Here is a 19,992-nt window from a genome sequence, read left to right as displayed (position 1 = left end):
TTAGCAATAAACTACAAAAAAAAGAGAAAATGACTGATTGGCCACTCATTTCTTTATTTACACTTGTTTGAAAGTTTCAATCCATTCTGTCCTGTGATTTGAATGAAAACAAGAATATGACCAGTGTGTGGTTTAGTATAGCAGGATTTCTCAGTCTGCCAGCTCCCAAATCATGACATGGAGATTCATTATTAGTTATGAATGCTTGGCCTTATCTTATGCTTGTCCCACTGACTCATACAACTTAAACTAACCTGTTTCTCTTCATCTACATTTTGCCTCAGGCTTTTTGCCTTTCTTTCATTCTGTATGTCCGACTTGGTGTCCCATTGACTGGCCGCTGCCTGGCTTCTGGCACCAGGTGTATTCCTCGCTTTCTCCCTCATTTTCTCCTCCTACTTATTCTCTGCCTGGCAGCCCCACCTATCCTTCTTCTACCTAGCTATTGGCCATTCAGCCTTTTATTAGACTAGTCAGGTACCTTAGACAGGCAAGGTCAAACAGCAACACATCTTTACATAATTAAACAAATGCAGCATAAACAAAGGTAACACACCTTTACATAGTAAAAGTAATATTCCATAACAGTTGAGGAGAAGGGTTTTATTGTAGATATGAGAGAAAGAACATCCAGAGGCATTTGGAACAGTCCTGACTAAATATGGCCAGCAGAACAGACAGGGCCATGAGAGGAGAGAGAAATTGGGAGAGGGAGAGGAAGAGAAGTGAGATGGGCAAGCAGATAAAGAGAGGAGCTGTGGACCAAGAAGCTGAAAGTGAGCCAGGAGAACCAAGAGAGGGAATGGGAACCAAGAGAGTGAGTTACATAGAAATCGGGAGATGGGGGAAGAGAAGACCAGCCCCTGGGCTGAAAACATTTAGGGTAGGGACCTGGGCAAGAAGTGCTTAGAAGAGCCAAGGTATGGGGTGAGACTTGTTCCAGATTTCTTTGGGACCTGGCATGATCCTTTTCTTAGGAAATTCAGTGATCAGAGGGCTGTCTGAATCCTGCGTAGAGAGGAGTTAAATACGCTGAGAGCCCTGCAAGTCTTTCTCATCCATTGTTCTAGGGTCTGGACCACTCTCTGCCACTCCATGCCCCCCAAAAGACTGAGATGATCTTTCCTGTTACTCACCACAAAGTCATGTGGCTATCTAGAACAAGCAAGCCCTGTTTCTTCACCAGACACAACTATCTCCCCTCATGAGCAGGCTGCAGAACCCACAAAGATCTGTGTGAATAGCAGACTGACTACCCTGTACGTGGCAGCTTGTTTCCACCAGGACAACCTTCTCAGCCGACTCTCAGGGATTTTGTTAATGAGGTCTGTACTCTGGCCACCGTCAATCTCATCTTTCTCAGATATTACTGTTATCACCATCATTGTTGCAGAAGAGATCCTATACACTACTGTTATCACTTCCCCCACATTCTTTAAAGGCTTCTCATCAAGTCCCTCCTGATGACTGGTATATTATGTGGTCCCAATGAAATCTGAAACAACCCTGTTTTTACAGATTCCTCCTACATGATACCTGCACACTTATTTCACTCTCACATGAGTCCTGATGTGTACCACAAAATGAACATGTGTAGACTGACTGTAAGAGAACCTGCTTTCATATTCCTTAAAAAGGGAAAGGCATCAACAGACTTGCGGAATTATCAGTAAGTAAAATACAGTTGGGGTATCCACGATAACTACCAATGATTAAAACCAAAGGGTGATAACAGTAAGGACTTCTTGAGGGGGTCTCTGTAGGTGTCAGGCAGGAAACTGAACCTTGAAGAGGTAAAAGTCAAAACTTGGTTCAGATTGATTTCTCAACCTGAACCAAGACTGCTGAAGAGTCTGATGCCAGCCAGTTCATTGCCAGCATATTTAAAACACAGTCAAATTTGGAGGAAAAAAAAGTTTCCTGTGTAGTACAATCCCTGGTATACAAGAAAGCATAATTACATTAAAACACAACTCAGGGTACATGTCATTTCTTCCAAGAAGATGGGTTTTAGAGATAGGCTACATGTAATAGTTTAAGGGCATAGGGAAGGGTCTGGCCTGGTCTCTGTCAAACAGATAACATAGAGGTCATTTGGGCTATTAGCCATCTACAGACCTGGTTGTGCGTGCCCCTGCTATAAGGGTCATCTAGATTACTAGGCACTTCCCATACTCCTGGTTGTAGGGGCTTGATATGGCGTGGGCCAATCAATAACACAGATCATCAAATGTTATTTAGCCTCCAATTCCCAGCCTTCTGGATGGAAAAACAGGTATTTCCTTCTTTGAAGAGACAGCCCTACATGATTAACATTCCCAGTTTCCCTCTTTGTCTGGGGGCTGCAAGGACCTTCACACTATGCTCCCAACAACTTCTAACGCCATAGCATTTATCATGAGCTGACATACTGTATGTACCTTGTTTGTAACTGGAATATAAATTCAACAAGAGTGGGAGTGTTTTCCATTCTGTAGACAACCCTAGTTACAACAGAGATTATTACTATTCTGGGGTTAGATGAATGAGAAAACAAAACAAAACACCTAAAGACTAAAAGGAGCAGGTTTTTTACCTCGGAACTACTCTATCCTAGTAATATCCTAACAGTAACCATAGAGTACAGATGGATAAAAATTAGTAGAGATTTACAAAACAAACAAACAACAAATGTAGCTAATGTCCTATCCTATGGCAGTGTTCTGGCTCAGAACACTAACATGGACTCTGAAAGTATAGGCTGGTGATGCTATCATTGAACCATACACCCTTCAGTTCTTTTTCATTTTCAAATACATTGTAGGCACAGAAGTACACAAGCCCATATTTGTTCCAGCAGATAAAGAAATAAAGCTTAGATGGAACTAATCTTCTTTTTTATTTCTGATAGTGTATATTTTGATTTTTCAAAAACCAATATATTGAAACCTTGGCATGTGTCTAAGTCTAGACAGTGGTTCCTGAAAACCCTATGCCTCCTTGTCGTGTTCTTCTAGGCTATGTGAAGTGCTTAACAATGAATCAAGCCATGCTGTCTGCTTTATCAGCATCTTGCTAGTAGACAGCAGAGGGAACTGTTAGTACATTCAGCAGCAGAGAGGTATAGCCAGGTAAGAGGGGAAGTGACCAGTGCAGGTATGTATATCAGGCCTAGGTCTTTCTCCTTTTAAACACTTCATTTTACTGGAAACTTGCACCCTGCCAACACCTTGTAGCCAGTTGTGAAGATATCTCTAAAAGGTTGGCTTTGCATGATAAAGAACTTAGCATTTCTTTTTACTAGACTTTCTTTCTGGGAGTTTCATTGTCATTCAGATGAAGTTTTAGTTACCTGTCCAAGTCCCTAAGGATTTTCACGACTGCTCTTCTCTCTCTTTCACTCCAGACATTGCCTCATCTGACCTCTCCACCTCCTTCTCACAATCTCAACCATCTGGAACAATTTCTTATTTTCCTTTGACAAGTGTCATATCTTACTCAAGACTCCTTAAAACTGTTCTCTTCTCAGCAGGCAATTCCAAGCTTTTTTTTTTTTGGATGAATACGTGGGAATTCTGCTCATGACATCTACCTCTCTTCTAATAGTCAGGATCTGATGACCTAATCTGCTCTCTAATCTAATGACCTATTCTGTCTCACTACTCTGTGCATTCTTCCTTCTAAAAAGTGCCAGTAAATCAAAGAGAATTACAGCCCATCACAAGAAACACCACAGTTCTCCTTTGATAATCAGCTACTATAACTACAAATAGTAGAAGCAATTAGTGACCCCAGTGCACAGCTTTCTAACTCGTCTGGTTCATGTGATCTTTAGCCATTGAGGTAAATTATGCATTTAAATTCCATAGGAATCGTTTAGAACTGGGAAACAAGGCTAATTACAATTTCAATAGGGAATTGAGTAGCATAGTAGGACAGGCATTTATAAAATAATAATAATAATAATAATAATAAACATTTCATAAAATTCTGATGTCAGAAAATGGAAATCATAGAGGTTTTATGGCCACACAGTCTGGAGTACAGTACCACACACTTCCCACCTTGGAAATACATAATAGACATCATAAGGAAGTTTGTGAATGAACCTGTCAAACAATCTCTATGATTTTATTTGTATTTTCCAAATTCGTGCCTCTTTAGAATTTTTTTTTGATTAGCACATGGCTAATTATTACTTAGCAGAACTATTAACTACAAGGTTCAGATGCAATCTGATGATATTTGTTAATCCATCTCCAAAAGTTTCCTGTGAGAGTCACATGGATATTAGAATACACACACACACACACACACACATTTGAACAATAGATGGCTATTAAGGTAATTAAAGAGAGGCAATTAAAGAGAGGCAACATACATATGTTACAATTTTGTACAAATTACACAAATTTACTATATATATATATATATATATATATTCTTGTGTGTGTGTGTGTGTGTGTGTGTGTGTGTGTGTGTGTGTGTGTGTGTGTGTGTGTGTTTGGTCCATATAATGTTATTTGCATGTGTATGGCTTTAGGGACAATATACATTCCCTCAGGAAACAGACAGTGGAAAGATTTTAAGAGTTGGAAAAGCAGATGTCTACTGTGAGACTGCTTCTCTTAGAAATAACAGGAACACTACACCCATAAAGTCTTAACAAGAGGGTGACCTAAACATGAAATGAACAAGGATGATAAAAATCAACATGCTAACATGGAAGGGGGAAGTCTCATGGGCTACAACCCTAAACTAAAAACTACAGGCCACTAAAGAATGTTGAAAGCTGGAGAAAATAGGCTTCCCCATGGAAGTTACTTTTAAATCATCATTTTAACTCATGGTTGAGTAATTCAAAACAATCTCATGGCTATCAGCTAAATTTCACTGTCTTCATAAAGATTTTTACAATTGGGGTGAATTAGATACATGATTTTAGTATCTTCTATCACGATACTTTTTAAACATGTGATGCCCATGTGCTCTCAAATGTAGAGCTGCTTTTTAAAGTCATGCTCTGCCCTCCTACCTTCGGAATCTGCTGAGGTGGGTACCAACACCTGCCCATGCCTGAGGCCTCTCAATGGTACTTTCTTTGTAAGGGTTTCTAGGATGCCTCTTGCTGTAATTCTATGTTTTGTCATGTCCTCCAAATGCAACTTAATTTTACTCTAGCTTATAATAATTTATCATGCATTCAAGAACTTGTCTGAGAGTCTCTGTGGGACAGAAAATTCCTGATGGATAGGGTTTGTGTTTGCTCCTTTCCAGAATGTTTTGAATAAAGAAAATAGTTCTAGTTAAACCACATCAACCACGTACAGCCATTAGTGTCAGAGTGAAGACTAGACCCGTCACCTTTGAGCAACAAAGGAGGTGGAGATTTGGGTCCAGGACTTCTCACTCTTGTGCTCATGGGAACACAAGGTAGCATCAGTTTTGCTACTGCTTCGCACTGCTCTATTATGTTGTACCCATAGTTTGATAATGAGAAGTGATGATATGTGAAATTACGATGTAACTAAAGATGTGCTATTTTTGGATTAATCGCAATTGTTCTCATAAATAATTACTATCAGAATGATGAGCAGAGTGTCATTTGAGACTGATATGAATGTGACTCCACTCTTTTCTTCAGGGGCATCCTACTTCTATGATCGCTGTCAACTCTCTGGGCCTCCACTTTTTCACTTGTAAAATGTCAAAGAGCATTCACACTGAGCACGAGGCATCACCATTATGCTAAATATTAGGCAGTTTGTTGGTATTAGCATGTAAAAATCTCAGTTTTTATAATAAGACTATGGGGTAGATAGTCCCATTTTATTTGTGTGTAAGGAATATCAGCTCTGGAATTAGTCAAATGAATTGACTAAAGATAAACATATGACTACAATTCAGCTGAAGCAACAGTTAAAGCCCAACTCACTACAGCTAACTTCCGAGAATTTAAGAAAATACATATTGAACATGAAATCACCTATTACAATACAAAACCCTAGTAGGTTTGCCCCACAGAAGTCCCTTTCTCACTTTCTTCTCTACTCACCCAAAATGGGAATTGTCTAAATCAACACTGAGAAGCCCTGGATTTTGGAAGGGTTCTACACAAAATGGGATCATGACTGCAAAGTGCCTTAAAAGTTCAAAAGCCACAATAAATGTAAATCTTTGTACCTGGTTAAATGGGAACCACAATTGTGTACCTGCTTGCTTGGCATTCTCTGATAACCATTCCAAAAAGACCTGTGGCTGAGGTGATATATTGTGGACCTTAATAAAATTTGCCTGAAGATCAGAGAGACAAAGGAAGAAGTCATTGCCATGTCTCACCTCACCAATTCCAGGAATCCTCTGACTGAAATCTTTTATCCCCCCTTGAAAGGCTCCAGCCAAAAAAGCCTCTAGCTGAAAGGGAGGCTTCTGCCTAAAAGCCTTTAGTTCCTGTCTCCTCATGCCTTAAATACCTTTCTCTGCCCAGCCATTACCTTCTGGGATTAAAGGCGTGTATACTTACCAAGCAAAGGCATGAGATCTCAAGTGCTGGGATTAAAGGTCTGTGCCACCACTGCCTGGCTCTGTTTTCTCTCCTGGATGGAATCAATCTCATGTAGTGACTTTGAACTCACAGATCCAGACAGATCTCTGCCTCTGGAGTGCTAGGATTAAAGATGTGTGCCACCACTGCCTGGCATCTATGTTGAATCCAGTGGCTTGTTCTGTTCTCTGATCTTCAAGCAAATTTTATTAGGGCACACAGTATATCACCACACCTGCCATTTTATGTGAGGGCTCAAAGTCACATGTCCACTTAAATTCTTTTCTAAGAAAGAATACTTGTAAACATATTATCTTGCATTTTTTTTCTTTGTCAACATAGGTAAGATGCCCAGGTAATAAACTGATTCTATCCAGGTAGCCTCTGATTCCCTTCTAGAGAGTCATGTCTGGTGTCTACTGATATTTGAGTTGAAACCATAAGATGCTGTCATGTCTTTCATACTCTGTCACTGTCTTTCAGAAATGTTCAAATTTGAACTTCAGCATTCAAGTCTTGATTTCAGATTTGGAACTTCAGAGAAATGTGATTGCACACAAAGCTCGCTGCTCTTTTTTTTTTTTTTTCTGGCAAGTTTTGTCTGAGTTACTGGTGACTTTTTTTCTTCAATGCACACATGCATAAGCACAGCATGTGTGATCAAAGAAGTGCCAACAAGTATCCAGATGTAAAATGAAAACTCAGCCAATCATCTAAATGTTTAAAAAATACCCAGATGTTAGATAGGATACAGATAAACCATCTGGCACATCAGCTTTGTTTTGCCTTTTCATCCAGCTGTTGAGTACTGTGGAAGGACAACCTTGTTCTGTGCTTAAAGTTGAACAAAGAGAAGGCTGTCACATGAGTCCTGCTGGTCCTCCAGAAAGCATTTCCCATATAGTTCTAACATCTTTAATGTTCATGAGTGACACAATTCGTCTGCCAATTAGTCTTTTTGTCCTCGGACATGTGTGTTAAGAGGACCAGTTCCTCTTAAAAGAGCACTGCATCACAGCAATCTATAGACTGGAAGATGTTCTACAGAAACTGCCCTCTCTAGCAACAGCAAATGCAAAGGTCATGAGACACCCAGATCAAGTCCCACACTAGAAGTGACCCAGTTTTTAGAATTAAAACTCGTTTGAAAGCACCTTAGAAAACTCTTGAATTCTTATAAGTATCTTGATTTAGTTAAAAATTCATATCTAAAATTAAAGAGCAACACATTTTCTTCATATATAGTTTACTATTTATATTTTAATACTAGTTTTTAAAATAAAACTTTTAAAATTAGCAATAAAAATAAACTTTACTTTCTCTTCACATGAATAAGGCATATTGTATATTTAATACTTTCAAAAGATATAAAAATGTCCTACAAAACATTAAATAAAAATGAAATGATACAGCAGATATTGTGTTAACTATAAATCTACCACACAGTCATCATACACATGGTATCCTCATAAAAGCTAGTAAATAATACCACCAACTAAAGTAGAGAGAAATGGTGGGGTAAAACACCATGGAAAAGCACAGAGGGAAAGATGGGCATGAAGTTTGTAGACAGTTTGTAGGTAGGTTTTCAAAGTGGCATGTGACAGAGCCAAGCACAAATCCTCTTACTTATTAACAAGATTTGTCCCTGAGCCTGTCAAACATTGCTTTGATAGTACCTGCTTTTGTGGAAGTTATACTGCTTTTCCCTGCCAGGTTTACTCCTGAGAGATTAATGTATAATCTCTTTAGGTTTCATCATTTCATTTCTGTGAATATGACAAATTGTTTTGAGCACTCTTCATACATACACAGAACAATATAGGCACTAAATGCTTATTGGTACATATTTAAAGCCCTCAGAGACACTATTTTCCTCATTGGAAATTATTGTTGTATCAAAATAATCTCAAGATTTACCATTGAAAGTTTCTAACTAATGCATGTGTTCCTTGATACCAAAAGGTGGTTGCTTTCAACCTCAACAGATCTGGTACGTACCTTTTTGCAAGTATTTTACAGTTCATTTACTATTGTGAAATGAAGTTCATAGATACTACAGCTATGTTGAGGCTATCACTAAAAAAAAACCCCAATACCATGCCTATGTCCCAACTATAAAACAGAGGTAATAAAAAAGAAAGTACATTATAGCAAAACAGTATATATTTTGAAATGTGAACATTTAAAACCTCCTGTATAAGGGAGACATGAAGTCTACCACTGGTATATATGCAAGAACCATTCTAAGTTTGTTAGAAGCATCAGCTACCAATTAAGCTGAAGTAAAGTAATTTTTTTGATGCAACAATACTATAAACAGCTGCCATTGGTGACCAATAATGAATGAAATTCAAAATAATTTTCTCTCAATTTGCATGTAAGTTTGATTCCTAGAAAAGTTAGGACATATTAGACCATATTAAAGGCTTGTAATTATAAGGTTGGAAAGAGGACTCAGCAGTTAAAAGCATATACTGTTGTAGAGGACCTAAATTTGGTTCCCAGCATGCACAATGGACTGCTCCCAACTACTTGTAACACCACCTCCAGAGTTTCCCACCCCCTCTTCTGGAATCTGTGGGCACCTACATTCAAACATGCACAGACCTATATACACAAACATAGCACATAATTAAAAACAAAGTAAAATAAAAATTTAAAATATCTGAAGTCTAAAATGGAAATGGGGTATAAGTATAGATAATGGTAAGTAGGTATTTCAACTACATGCATGTCTGCCTCATAAGATGCTTAAAAGCCCAATAAGCACAGGACAATTGATCTCTGAATGAGTTGACCTTTCTTCAGGCCACGAATGTCTACCCTCCCTTGGCCAGCACAAGTCAATGCAGCCCTGGATACAGTCTATTTCCTACAAAGGCCTAATAAATCCCATACATTTCCCAAACTCTATACAATGTATCCTGATTCCTCCATGTAAATACTGCTGTAATTTTGGAGGGCTGAAAGAAAACCTAACCTATGACATTTATGATGTCATATCCACCCATCAGAGACAAAGCTCAATGCTTAAATCCATACAACTCTTGATGTTAGGCTCATGAATTCTATGACAAAGGTATTCACTAACATTTTCATTCTAAAATTTAAATATACAGAGGTGGGGCACACGGGCTTATCATACGGGCTGGGGGCATATTAACGGAACTTAACAAAGTATCACATGCTAGGATTGATGACTGATTAAAAAAAAGAATATACTTTTGTAAGAATAACATTTCATATGCATAAAGACTCTACAAACAAACTACATAATGTGTAAAGCAGAAGATAAAATGAAACTCAGAAAGAATGTGAGAGAAAGAGAAAAAAGATAAACTGGTGCAAGCTGTTGTTTCAGGGGAAAGAATGTTGCCATGTGACATGATATGGTGCGAGATTTATTATTCCATTTATCCATTTATCCTTAAAACAAACCAACCACAGACGTTTACCTTTGAAATATAAAGTTGCTATTTCTGTGCAGCACAGTTTTACAGAACCATGGATTTATGGTTTCACAAGGTATCAGTCACACTTCCATGGCATTTGCTGATATAAATATAAAAGCTTCATTTTAAAGGATAAATAAAGCCACACTATTATCTAAACAGGGTAAAATTTAACATCCTTGTGGTTTGTGGAAATTTTTGATGTGCCTGCTGGCTTTTCAATAAAAATCAATTATGCCTTAAATGCGAGCGGTAGTCAACATACTACAGACTATAAATTCAATTTCATACTCAGAAATATGGATTAGCTGAACTTGATGCCCTTCCATTGATTTCAGAAAGCAAAAGCTGATAAGGTAAATAATAGTAAGAGGCTCTCTGACACTCCACATCAAGTTCCGGATTTCCATATTATTTTTTGTAAGAACTTTGCAGTCACCACAATATCCTCCTTGTGAAATATGTATGATGAATAGATATTATATGGATTGCTGATTCATCTCTCCATACAGAATGGATATTTGGCTTTCATAAGTCAAGGAAAGAGCTGCAACAGGAAAAAAAAGAATATGCTTATTTCCCTGGGCTCAGCATGAAGTGTGTGTCAAGCAATTGTGAATAAATCCTGTGAGTAATTAGAACACAGATTAAACAGTGAGATTCCACCTATAAATAAAAATTGTATAAACCCAGAACTCATGATGTTTTCCGGTTCTCCAGCACATGTTTATGTATATTTGTATGATTATATGGAGGCAGAGAGAGAGGAAGAGAGGGAAGGTAGAGAGAATTTTTAAACACCAAAAAAAAGAAAGATCGCATTGTTCTGCTCATTGAAAAGAATACTTTCAATGACTAGAATCTCAAAGAGGACAGGATCTTCAGAGGGAAGAGGAGCTGATTTGGCACTAAGAATCGGAAAAATAATGACTGCGAGGAAGAAACGTAGACTAGTTTTCAGCATAATACAATCACATCTGAGATAATTTTGTTCCTTCTTCCTTTAATGTGCAGAACACTTAGGTTTTATAGAGCTGTCTGGGTCCACACGTGGAGCATGTCATGACTTAGTTTTTCTCTTTTCAGTAAGCTTAGTGAACTCAGCTTAAATCCAGAGCTCTGAAGATTTCCTCCATGGGACCCCGGTCTCACCTTTCCCCAGGACAAGACAGCTTACTCACAAACAAGAATTGCTTTGTCTCATATCCAGCATGTGAAGGGAACAACTATGGTCCTATCAGGTACAAGATGCACATTCTTAAAACAAGGGTCTCACAGCCTTCCTAGAAGGAATCACCTTTGAGATTTCATATTCTCATTTTCATAAAATTCCGACTTCAAGAAATTTACACTTGAATTTCTCTAGATAGAAGTGAATCGTTAGAGTGCATTTATGTATTACTTGTGCTGAATTACAAGAGGTTTCATTAGTGGCCAATAGCCATGAGAATGGTTTGTTCAAAAGTGAGACCACAAAAGAGATAGACATTGAAGGAAAATATTTTCACTAGTAGATTTTTTTTTATGTATTTGGCCATAGAATATTTGTTATTCCTTCTGATTAATTTTGAGAGAAACCATACAGGAACATTTCAACAGTTATTGTGGGCTCCTTTTTTTGTAATTTCCTTAACAAGGAAATTGTTTATATGAGAAAAATCATAAAAGTAGTAGAAAAGGATTATATAGTCTCATTCTGACATTCTAGTTATTGACTTGTTGGATGGAAAAAAAAGACCTCAAGAAACATTTCTTTTGCATGTGTGCTCATTTATGAATAACACTGTGTTCTTGGAGCAGGAAATGTGTGGGCACATTTTCCATCATAGTACTTTCCATCTCATTTCAGTAAGAATACAACTAGAAATCATATTCGTCTTATACCACTGTACACTAACATATCTGTAAAACATGAAGTTTCTAATGAATATTTGCTATAAGATTATAAAATCTTAACTTTTAACTTTCAGTATTTGAAACACATCTAACAAAAAAATTGCCACAGCCAACCATTTTCATCATGTGCTGTAATGCAGCTGGAGCATGTGAGCAAGAAGCACACATTGTTTATGAAAAACAATTCTTGTAGATACACTTGGAAAGCTGCAAACATTCATAAACAGCTACTCTTTGGGGATAGAGAAAAACTGCCATTAAACAGGTGTTAGAATTTAAATGACATCTCATTAGTGACTCCTTTTTGCAGCTCAGAGACAAATAAAACCTTCATTTAAAAGCATTAGTGCTATTCCTAAGGGTTTCTGGTATCATAATGTTTTGTTTTATGAAGATATTTAGCTTCTTCCAGCATTCTTGCTTATTTATACAAAATAAACCAATTGCATTTGCAAGTTTATCTGAGTGTGAAGTCAGGGGGTAAATTCAACCTCAAGTATTTTCTGTTCTTTTGCCCCTCCCTCGTCTTCAGCAAGTCCATGAGGTTGGAGTACAACGTTTTAAACAACGCTATATTTGAATTGCACTTCCTGATAGAGATTTAGTCTTTTGTTTCATTTGCCCTCAGTTAAACAACTTACTTTTTCTTGGTGTCAATTCCATTAACTATTTTGCCAATTGCTTTCAATGTAAAATGTGAAGCTGCCTCTATATTCATGGATTATAGCTGAGCATATGTCTACTGGAAACTCACCTGCTAATTTTGAAATCCATCTCTCTAACACTGTATAATTCCTTCATAGACACAACTATCTGAGGTTACAAAATATGAAACTAAAGGACAGCATTCAGAATGCAAGTCTCAACAAACAGTTCAAAATCATTAAAAAAATCAGTGGTTTCATAGTTTTGAGAATTTACAACATCATTTCATTCAGCTGTCTGAAGCCTTTTAATTCTACTAAATAAGCTGACCACGGAATTTCAAGAAGCATGTTCTAAGGCAAGCATTGAGGTTTAATAATTCTCTGCATTAAAATAATAGTTATTGAGTATTGCTGAGAAATTACAGTGATGTATTTTGATAATGTAATGATAACTGAATCATATCTGGCTCACCAAGAGCTTAAGTTTGAACAGGGACAGAGTTTCTGGAGAAAGGGGAGAAGATAATCTTTAGGGGTCTATAACATGGTAAAGACTTTTGAACAAAAAGTGCTGGCAAGTAAAAGTTACAGAGAGAACAAATGACAATATGAGAACTAGGGGAAGAAATTACATCTGCAGTGCATATCTGGGTGTGCACCAACTTCTGAGAAGTGGCTGGGCAGCAAAAACTACACTTACTTGTACAGGTAGGGATGTACAATTATATGTCATTGTTAGGGATTATGCTAAGCTAGTCTGTGTCTTAGCTAGGGTTTCTATTGCTGTGAAGAGACATCATGAGCATGGAAACTCTTATAAAGAAAAACATTTAAATGGGGCTCGCTTATAGGTTCAGAGGTTTAGTCTATTACTGTCATGGCAGGAAGTGTGGTGGCACACAGGCAGACATGGTGCTGGAGAAGGAGCAAAGAGTTTTACATCGTATCAGCAGGCAGCATGAAAAGAGACTGGGCCTGGCTTAAGCTACTGAAACCCCAAACCTACTACCCATGACACCTCCTCCAACAAGGCCTGACCTACTCCTACAAGGCCACAGTCAAATAGGGCCACTCCTAGGAGCCTATGGGGGCCATTTTCATTCAAACCTCGCAGCCTAGCAACGTAACATAATAAATCAGTTATTGTAGATTCCCCTCCAATAACCATGGTTTCACTAACACTGGGTAATTTGCTAGGTTTCCAGCAACAGGCATGGTATCCCTCCTGTTGAGCAGGTTGTTAAGTACTATTAGAGAGCTATTGGTTACCATGAGCCCCCACTGCAACCTTAGGGTTATGGTGCCATAATGGTTGCTGATCTGTTTAATAGGCATCAAAGCTGAATAGAACTCTTGGTTACCTCCCTTCTTTGGAAGCTTGTATGGTGCCTTCTGATACCAAAAAGATAATTCTCAGGGAGAGGTCATTCAGGTCAGTTCCTGCTCAGAGTTCTCTGAACCCTGTGTCTGACAGGCATGGTGTCTTCTGCAATAGGGATTTACCTTCTACCTTTAGGGGGTAACCATACGTGAGCTAAACAAGAATGACACCAGTGGACAAGCCTAACCTTTTGGAGCAAAGCCTGTGAGGCTTCAGTCCTAAAGAAAGAACTACAGGCCACTACAGAAAGCCAGAAGCAGGAGAGGTGGCCTTCCCCAGAGAAGCGCACTGGCTGTTTTTTCCTATGCCAAAAAAAATCAGCCCTGAAAACATACATACTGGTATAATTTTAGAAACTGAACAGGTCATATTTAGGAATATATATGTATATACATATAAATATACAAGCCATTAATTTGGAGGAGAGTGAGGAGGAGTATATGGGAGAGTTTAAACAAAAGAAATGGAAAAGAGAAATATCGTAATTAGGTAATTATCTATAAAATATTTAAAACGTGAATGGGCCTGTTAAACTAGAGTCTCTCTTTGTACAAGTGTTATGCAAATGATTAAAAAGAAAATTACCAAGATACAAATGTTTTTGAGTATCAAGCCAGGGAAGATATTTGAAACTTGTGAAAGGCAAGAAGCCTCTAACGTTCTGAGAGGGACCAAGGAGAAGCCAAGGAAAGGGGAAATTAAAGAAGGGAGGGTTCTTCAGAGGCTGTTTTCAGTGCAGATAGATATCAAATGGTAGGTGGCTTGCCCTAGCAGATTAATTCTGTGAGAGAAAACACAGCATGTGTGTGTATGTGTAGGGGTGTATGTGTGGGCGGTGTATTGTAGGGAGTGTATGTGTAGGGGTGTATGTGTCGGGTGTATTGTCGGGGTGTATGTGTCGGGGTGTATTGTCGGGGTGTATGTGTAGGGGTGTATTGTAGAGGTGTATGTGTAGGGGGTGTATGTGTAGGGTTGTATGTATAGGGGTGTATTGTAGGGGTGTATGTGTTGGGGTGTATTATAGGGGTGTATGTGTAGGGGTGCATTGTAGTGGTGTATGTGTAGGGGGTGTATGTGTAGGGGTGTATGTGTAGGGGTGTATGTGTAGGGGTGTATTGTAGGGGTGTATTGTAGGGATGTATGTGTAGGGGTGTATGTGTAGGTGTGTATTATAGGGATGTATGTGCAGGGGTGTATGTGTAGGGGTGTATTGTAGGGGGTGTATGTGCAGGGGTGTATGTGTAGGGGGTGTATGTATAGGGGTGTATGTGCAGGGGTGTATGTGCAGGGGTGTATGCATAGGAGTGTATGTGCAGGGGTGTATTGCAGGGGTATATGTGTAGGGGGTGTATGTGTAGGGGTGTATGTGCAGGGGTGTATGTATAGGGGTGTGTTGTAGGGGTGTATGTGTAGGGGTGTATTGTAGGGGTGTATTTGTAGGGGGTGTATGTGTAGGGGTGTATGTGTAGGGGGTGTATGTGTAGGGGTATATGTGTAGGGGTGTATTTGTAGGGGTGTATGTATAGGGGTGTATTGTAGGGTTGTATGTGCAGGGGGTGTATGTGTAGGGTTGTATGTGCAGGGGGTATATGTGTAGGGTTGTATGTGCAGGGGGTGTATGTGTAGGGTTGTATGTGCAGGGGGTGTATGTGTAGGGTTGTATGTGCAGGGGGTGTATGTGTAGGGGTGTATGTGCAGGGGGTGTATGTGTAGGGGTATATGTGCAGGGGGTGTATGTGCAGGAGGTGTATGTGCAGGGGTGTATTGTAGGGGTGTATGTAGGGTGTATGTGCAGGGGTATATGTGTAGGGGGTGTATGTGTAGGGAGTGTATGTGTAGTGGTGTATTGTAGGTATGTATTGTAGGGGTGCATGTGTAGGGGTTTATGTGTAGGGGTGTATTGTAGGTAGTGTATGTGTAGGGGGTATATGTGTAGGGGGTGTATGAGTAGGGGTGTATGTGTAGGGGGATATTCATGGCATGGAACTAGATTGTACTGATTAGAAAATGTCCAAGAACAAGAAGCAAAAAGAGACTAAAGATGGTTGTTAGTCTAAGGGAGATGGAAGATGGACATACTTAGAATGAGGCATTATCATAAAATCTTGAAGACATTCTACAAAGTGACTATGCTGGGCAATCCTCCAGTTACAGGTTAAGTTTTGGTTCCCTCTCTACAACTGAATATTGAAGTTTAGGATAATTAGAGTCTCATAATATACAAGGAAGGACTGAGAAAGATGTCAGTGACTGACTTAGGGAAATATTAATGTTACATAACTTTTATTAAACTCAGTGACAAAACTGAGACTTGAAATACATTTGCAAGTATTAGCATAAAAATGTTCCATAGGAGGCGATAGCATTAAAAACAGAGAAATCACAAAATGAAAAAGAGAAGAGAGAGATGTAGAGAAAACCTACATTCATTTTTGCAATGGTCTAGGATGCGTTCACTTACAGTTTATACAACTAGTGAATAAAAATAACTTACTTATTTAGTATTGCTTATTATAATGATTGCTATATCAAATCCAGTTAATTTTGACAAAGTTTTGATTCTGAGGTCTTTTCAAATCATTGTCTAGTTCTCAGTCACCTAGTAAGTAACAAGCAAAGCCCAAAGAAAGGGGATGATGCCGAGAGGCAAAGGCAGTGGAGCCCCCAGCATTTATGGGAAAGATCGTGTTTCAGGCTGCAAGAAAAAAAAAGAAAAGATGACTAAGCTGAAATCAGTTTATATCACATATAACCTGTGACCTAACCATTAAAACACTACTCAAGACAACTCTAGAACAACAGAATACAGATATGCCTATTTTTTGACATTTAAATAACATCCCCTTTGACTAAAATGAACACACAAATTTTCTTGTTCCTGGCTTTATTTTAGTCCTCATCCAGGAAATTAATTAAGATTTTATGAGAAGGATGAAATCAAAAGAGAAAGAAAGAAAGGTATGTAACAAAATGCTTTGGCACCTATAAACATTGAGTAATTTTGTCTTTTTACTGTGCAAAAGTAGTGATCTATCTCAGCATTCTTGGACCTTCTCCATCCACCCTAGCTCCTTGCTCCCAGGTTTCTCAGGAATTCTCTATGGAAACCATCTTATCCCAACACCAACTCAGAGATAAATCTATCTTGGTGATGTGCATATTTATGTTAATTCAGCTCAACATTATGTATAACAGTCATTGTTTTTTGTACAGAGTAAATTGCCATTGTCTCCATAACAGACTCAGAGATGCTAATTATTTATTTATTTTATATCCAGACCTCAGTTTTCCCTCCCTCTTCTCTTTCCAGTCCCTCTCCCCCACATTCCCTCGGACTCCTCCCACCCCAATCCCTACCCACTCCTCCTCTGTTTCTCTTCAGAAAAGGGCAAGCCTCCCATGGATATCAACAAAACAAGGCATATCAAGTTGCAGTAAGATTAAGCACCTTGCCTTCCTTGTATTAAGGCTGGGCAAGGAAACCCAATATGAGGAATAGGGTCCCAAAAGCCAGCAAAAGAGTCAGAGACAGCACCTTCTCCCGCTGTTAGGAGTCCCGCAAGAAGATCAAGCTACACAACTGTAACATATATGCAGAGGGCTTAGGTCAGTCTAACACAGGCTCCTTGGTTGTCAGTTCAGTCTCTGTGAGCTCTTATGAACCCAGGTTAGTTGTTGATTCTGTGGGTTTTCTTGTGATGTCCTTAACCTTCCAGCTATTACAATCCCTCCTGCCTCTCTTCAGCAGGATTCCCTGAGCTCTGCCTAATGTTTGACTGTGGGTCTCTGCATCTGTTTCTACCAGTTTCTGGATGAAACCGCTCTCATTAGCAATGCTAATTTTTAAGTGATGGTAACTCTAATGACATCCTTGGTTTCGTGCATATGTGTTTTTTCTACTAGGAGCTGGGACCTTGTACCCCATGGCCCAGATTCTGCTCGCTGGACCCACATATACTCAGACTGACTTTGGAAAGCCTTCATACTCACTTTTGGTAGGCAAACTAGAACACCCGGTTAGAAGATCATTCTGTATGTTCTGCCTTGTCTTCTATTCTTCTATGCCCAAACTCCCACGTCCTCTTCCAGGATCTGAATCTATTGGTTCTGCCCAATTGCTGATACAGGAAACACTGGAAAAGTGAATTGCAATTTGTAATTCTTAAACCAGGAAAACTAATCTCCAAGCAATGGTCAGGTCATTTGCTGTCATTATTTATACATCTGAGCCACTCATTCTCCCTTGTATTTATTAATGAAAACATCAAGCTCATATAAACTAGTTCAAGAGTATTCAGCTAACAGGTTATCATAGTGAGACCTCAAAGTCTGTCCATGTTTCCCTTCCATTCTATGGGCTCAAATCATCAACAGTATCTTTCTTATCCAGGCTGCTTTTCATAACAAATTGCAAGTCAGCATCATCAACTTCAAATAAATAGGAAATGTTCATAAAATGGAAGCAAAATCTGATAATGTACATGTAACAAATATAATAATGTCGCTGAATAGACAGTTAATTCTGAACTAAACATGCACTTCTAATTTCACGTAGCTTTCTGAAATACTGCTTTGGAAAGATCCAGAAAGCTGCAAAACAAAATGAACAAAAAACAACAGCAACCAAACAAGGATTTGCTTTTTACCCTGGAGGACATTCATGGACAGAGCTAATTTCTACCATTCTGTTCCTCTGCATTTATGTCTCATAATTGTTTCGCATGTGACCAAATGCATTTTTAACTATTTTAAAAAATGTATGTCAAACAAACTAAAAGAGTATTTTGACTGCATGTATGTCTGTCCACCATAAAATGTACTGCCTATCAACAACATTGGGCCCCCCTGGACTGGAGTTAAGGTAGTTGTGAGCTGCCATGTGGGTTCTGGGAATAAACGTTAGACCCTAGTCCTGGGAATGAACTCTTGACCCTAGCCCTGGGCAGGAGCAGGAAGTACTGAGTCACCTGCAGCCATGAGCGAAGTCTTTTAAAATAGTCACATGTACGTTAGTTTGTGAAAAGTTTCTGTATACCTAGACATCTATCTCATACAATAGGAAAGCACATCACTGAGGGTTTTTTTCTGTTTTCTCGTGTATAAGGGAAAGACCAACAAAAAGCATCAGCACACTGAAAGTTCTGTGAACTCTTAGGTGTAATAGTTTGCTTCTTAAGGCAAGCATACTGGCAGGAAGGGTGTTCTTTCTGGGAAATACGGTCTGATTAAAAATAATTTGCTTTTAGGCTGGATCAGCCTTTTGAATAATTATGACAAAAGAAACAATTTTTTTATCCTTTAAAGTGATATTCTGTTGTGCATCTCATTGATTCTAGTAGACACACAGACACAAAAAGACCCAAAAATCTGTTAAAATATGAATGAAACTGCAGATAAAAAGTAGTAAAAACAGTAAATCATTGAATTAAAAAACATGTCTTTTACAATCTTCAAACTCTCAGTCACAGTGTAGAATTTCTAGGAAACCGATTTAATAACACTAGTGCAGAATTAGGTATTTCTTGCAATATTCGAAACACTCATTTCTAACTTTAAGATAGTTGACTCTTCTCACATTATCTAATCATTCACAATTATTTAGAAAGGTTATTTTTTAAGAACCACAATAATCCTACCAGCAACCAATGAATGTGAAACATTGTATTTTATGTCTAATAACTGCATTCCTCGGTAAGGTTTGCGCTGGTTGCCTTTGTCCTAAACTCCAGACTCACAAAGTTCTTAAATATGAGACTTGTACAGCTAGCTGTGCGTTACATCCCAAATCAGTACCAATCCGTCTTAAGCAGGATTTTTGCCATTCTCCCCCTTTTCTTTCTTGCTCTTTTTTTAAAGGGGGAAAACTGCTTTATATCAACAACCATCTGTGAGCCTGTCTCTCAGGCCATCAAACTCTCCCATCCATTACGGGAGCCTTCCTCACCTCCGCTGCATGACAGCACAATAAAGATGACATACTAATTCAATGACTTGTAATTTCGGCTAGACAAAGGCAAGAGCTGCAGCTCCTTCCTTTGTGCTAACAGTACCATATCGGTGAAGGCAGCTATGCAAACACAGCACCGGGCG

The 19,992-nt window shown here is 38.7% G+C and overlaps 1 protein-coding gene across 16 annotated transcripts in view; it reads right to left on the bottom strand.

The window, feature by feature from the left end:
• The window catches only part of LOC128096701 (uncharacterized), an 868,750-nt gene that overhangs the window by 170,532 nt on the left and 678,226 nt on the right, over positions 1 to 19,992 (bottom strand). For 11 of the 16 annotated variants that reach the window (XM_052716594.1, XM_052716590.1, XM_052716589.1 and 8 more), the window contains 2 exons: positions 17,893 to 18,035; positions 7,923 to 16,597 (listed from right to left, as the gene is read on the bottom strand). The exons of 2 other annotated variants lie outside the window; for them this stretch is intronic. In XM_052716594.1, coding sequence (XP_052572554.1) covers positions 14,620 to 15,879 — 1,260 coding nt within the window. In that variant the 5' untranslated portion in view covers positions 15,880 to 16,597; positions 17,893 to 18,035 and the 3' untranslated portion in view covers positions 7,923 to 14,619. Of the gene's footprint in view, positions 1 to 7,922; positions 16,598 to 17,891; positions 18,036 to 19,992 lie in introns of those variants that run through there. 3 more of the 16 variants (XR_008213714.1, XR_008213715.1, XM_052716603.1) reach the window with 2 other exon arrangements.

The sequence above is a fragment of the Peromyscus californicus genome, unplaced genomic scaffold (assembly GCF_007827085.1).
Source record: "Peromyscus californicus insignis strain IS unplaced genomic scaffold, ASM782708v3 Scaffold_5__1_contigs__length_169319896, whole genome shotgun sequence".
Taxonomy (NCBI): domain Eukaryota; kingdom Metazoa; phylum Chordata; class Mammalia; order Rodentia; family Cricetidae; genus Peromyscus; species Peromyscus californicus.
Note: the sequence above shows the minus strand (reverse complement) of the source record. Positions and strands in the feature narration are given on the sequence as shown.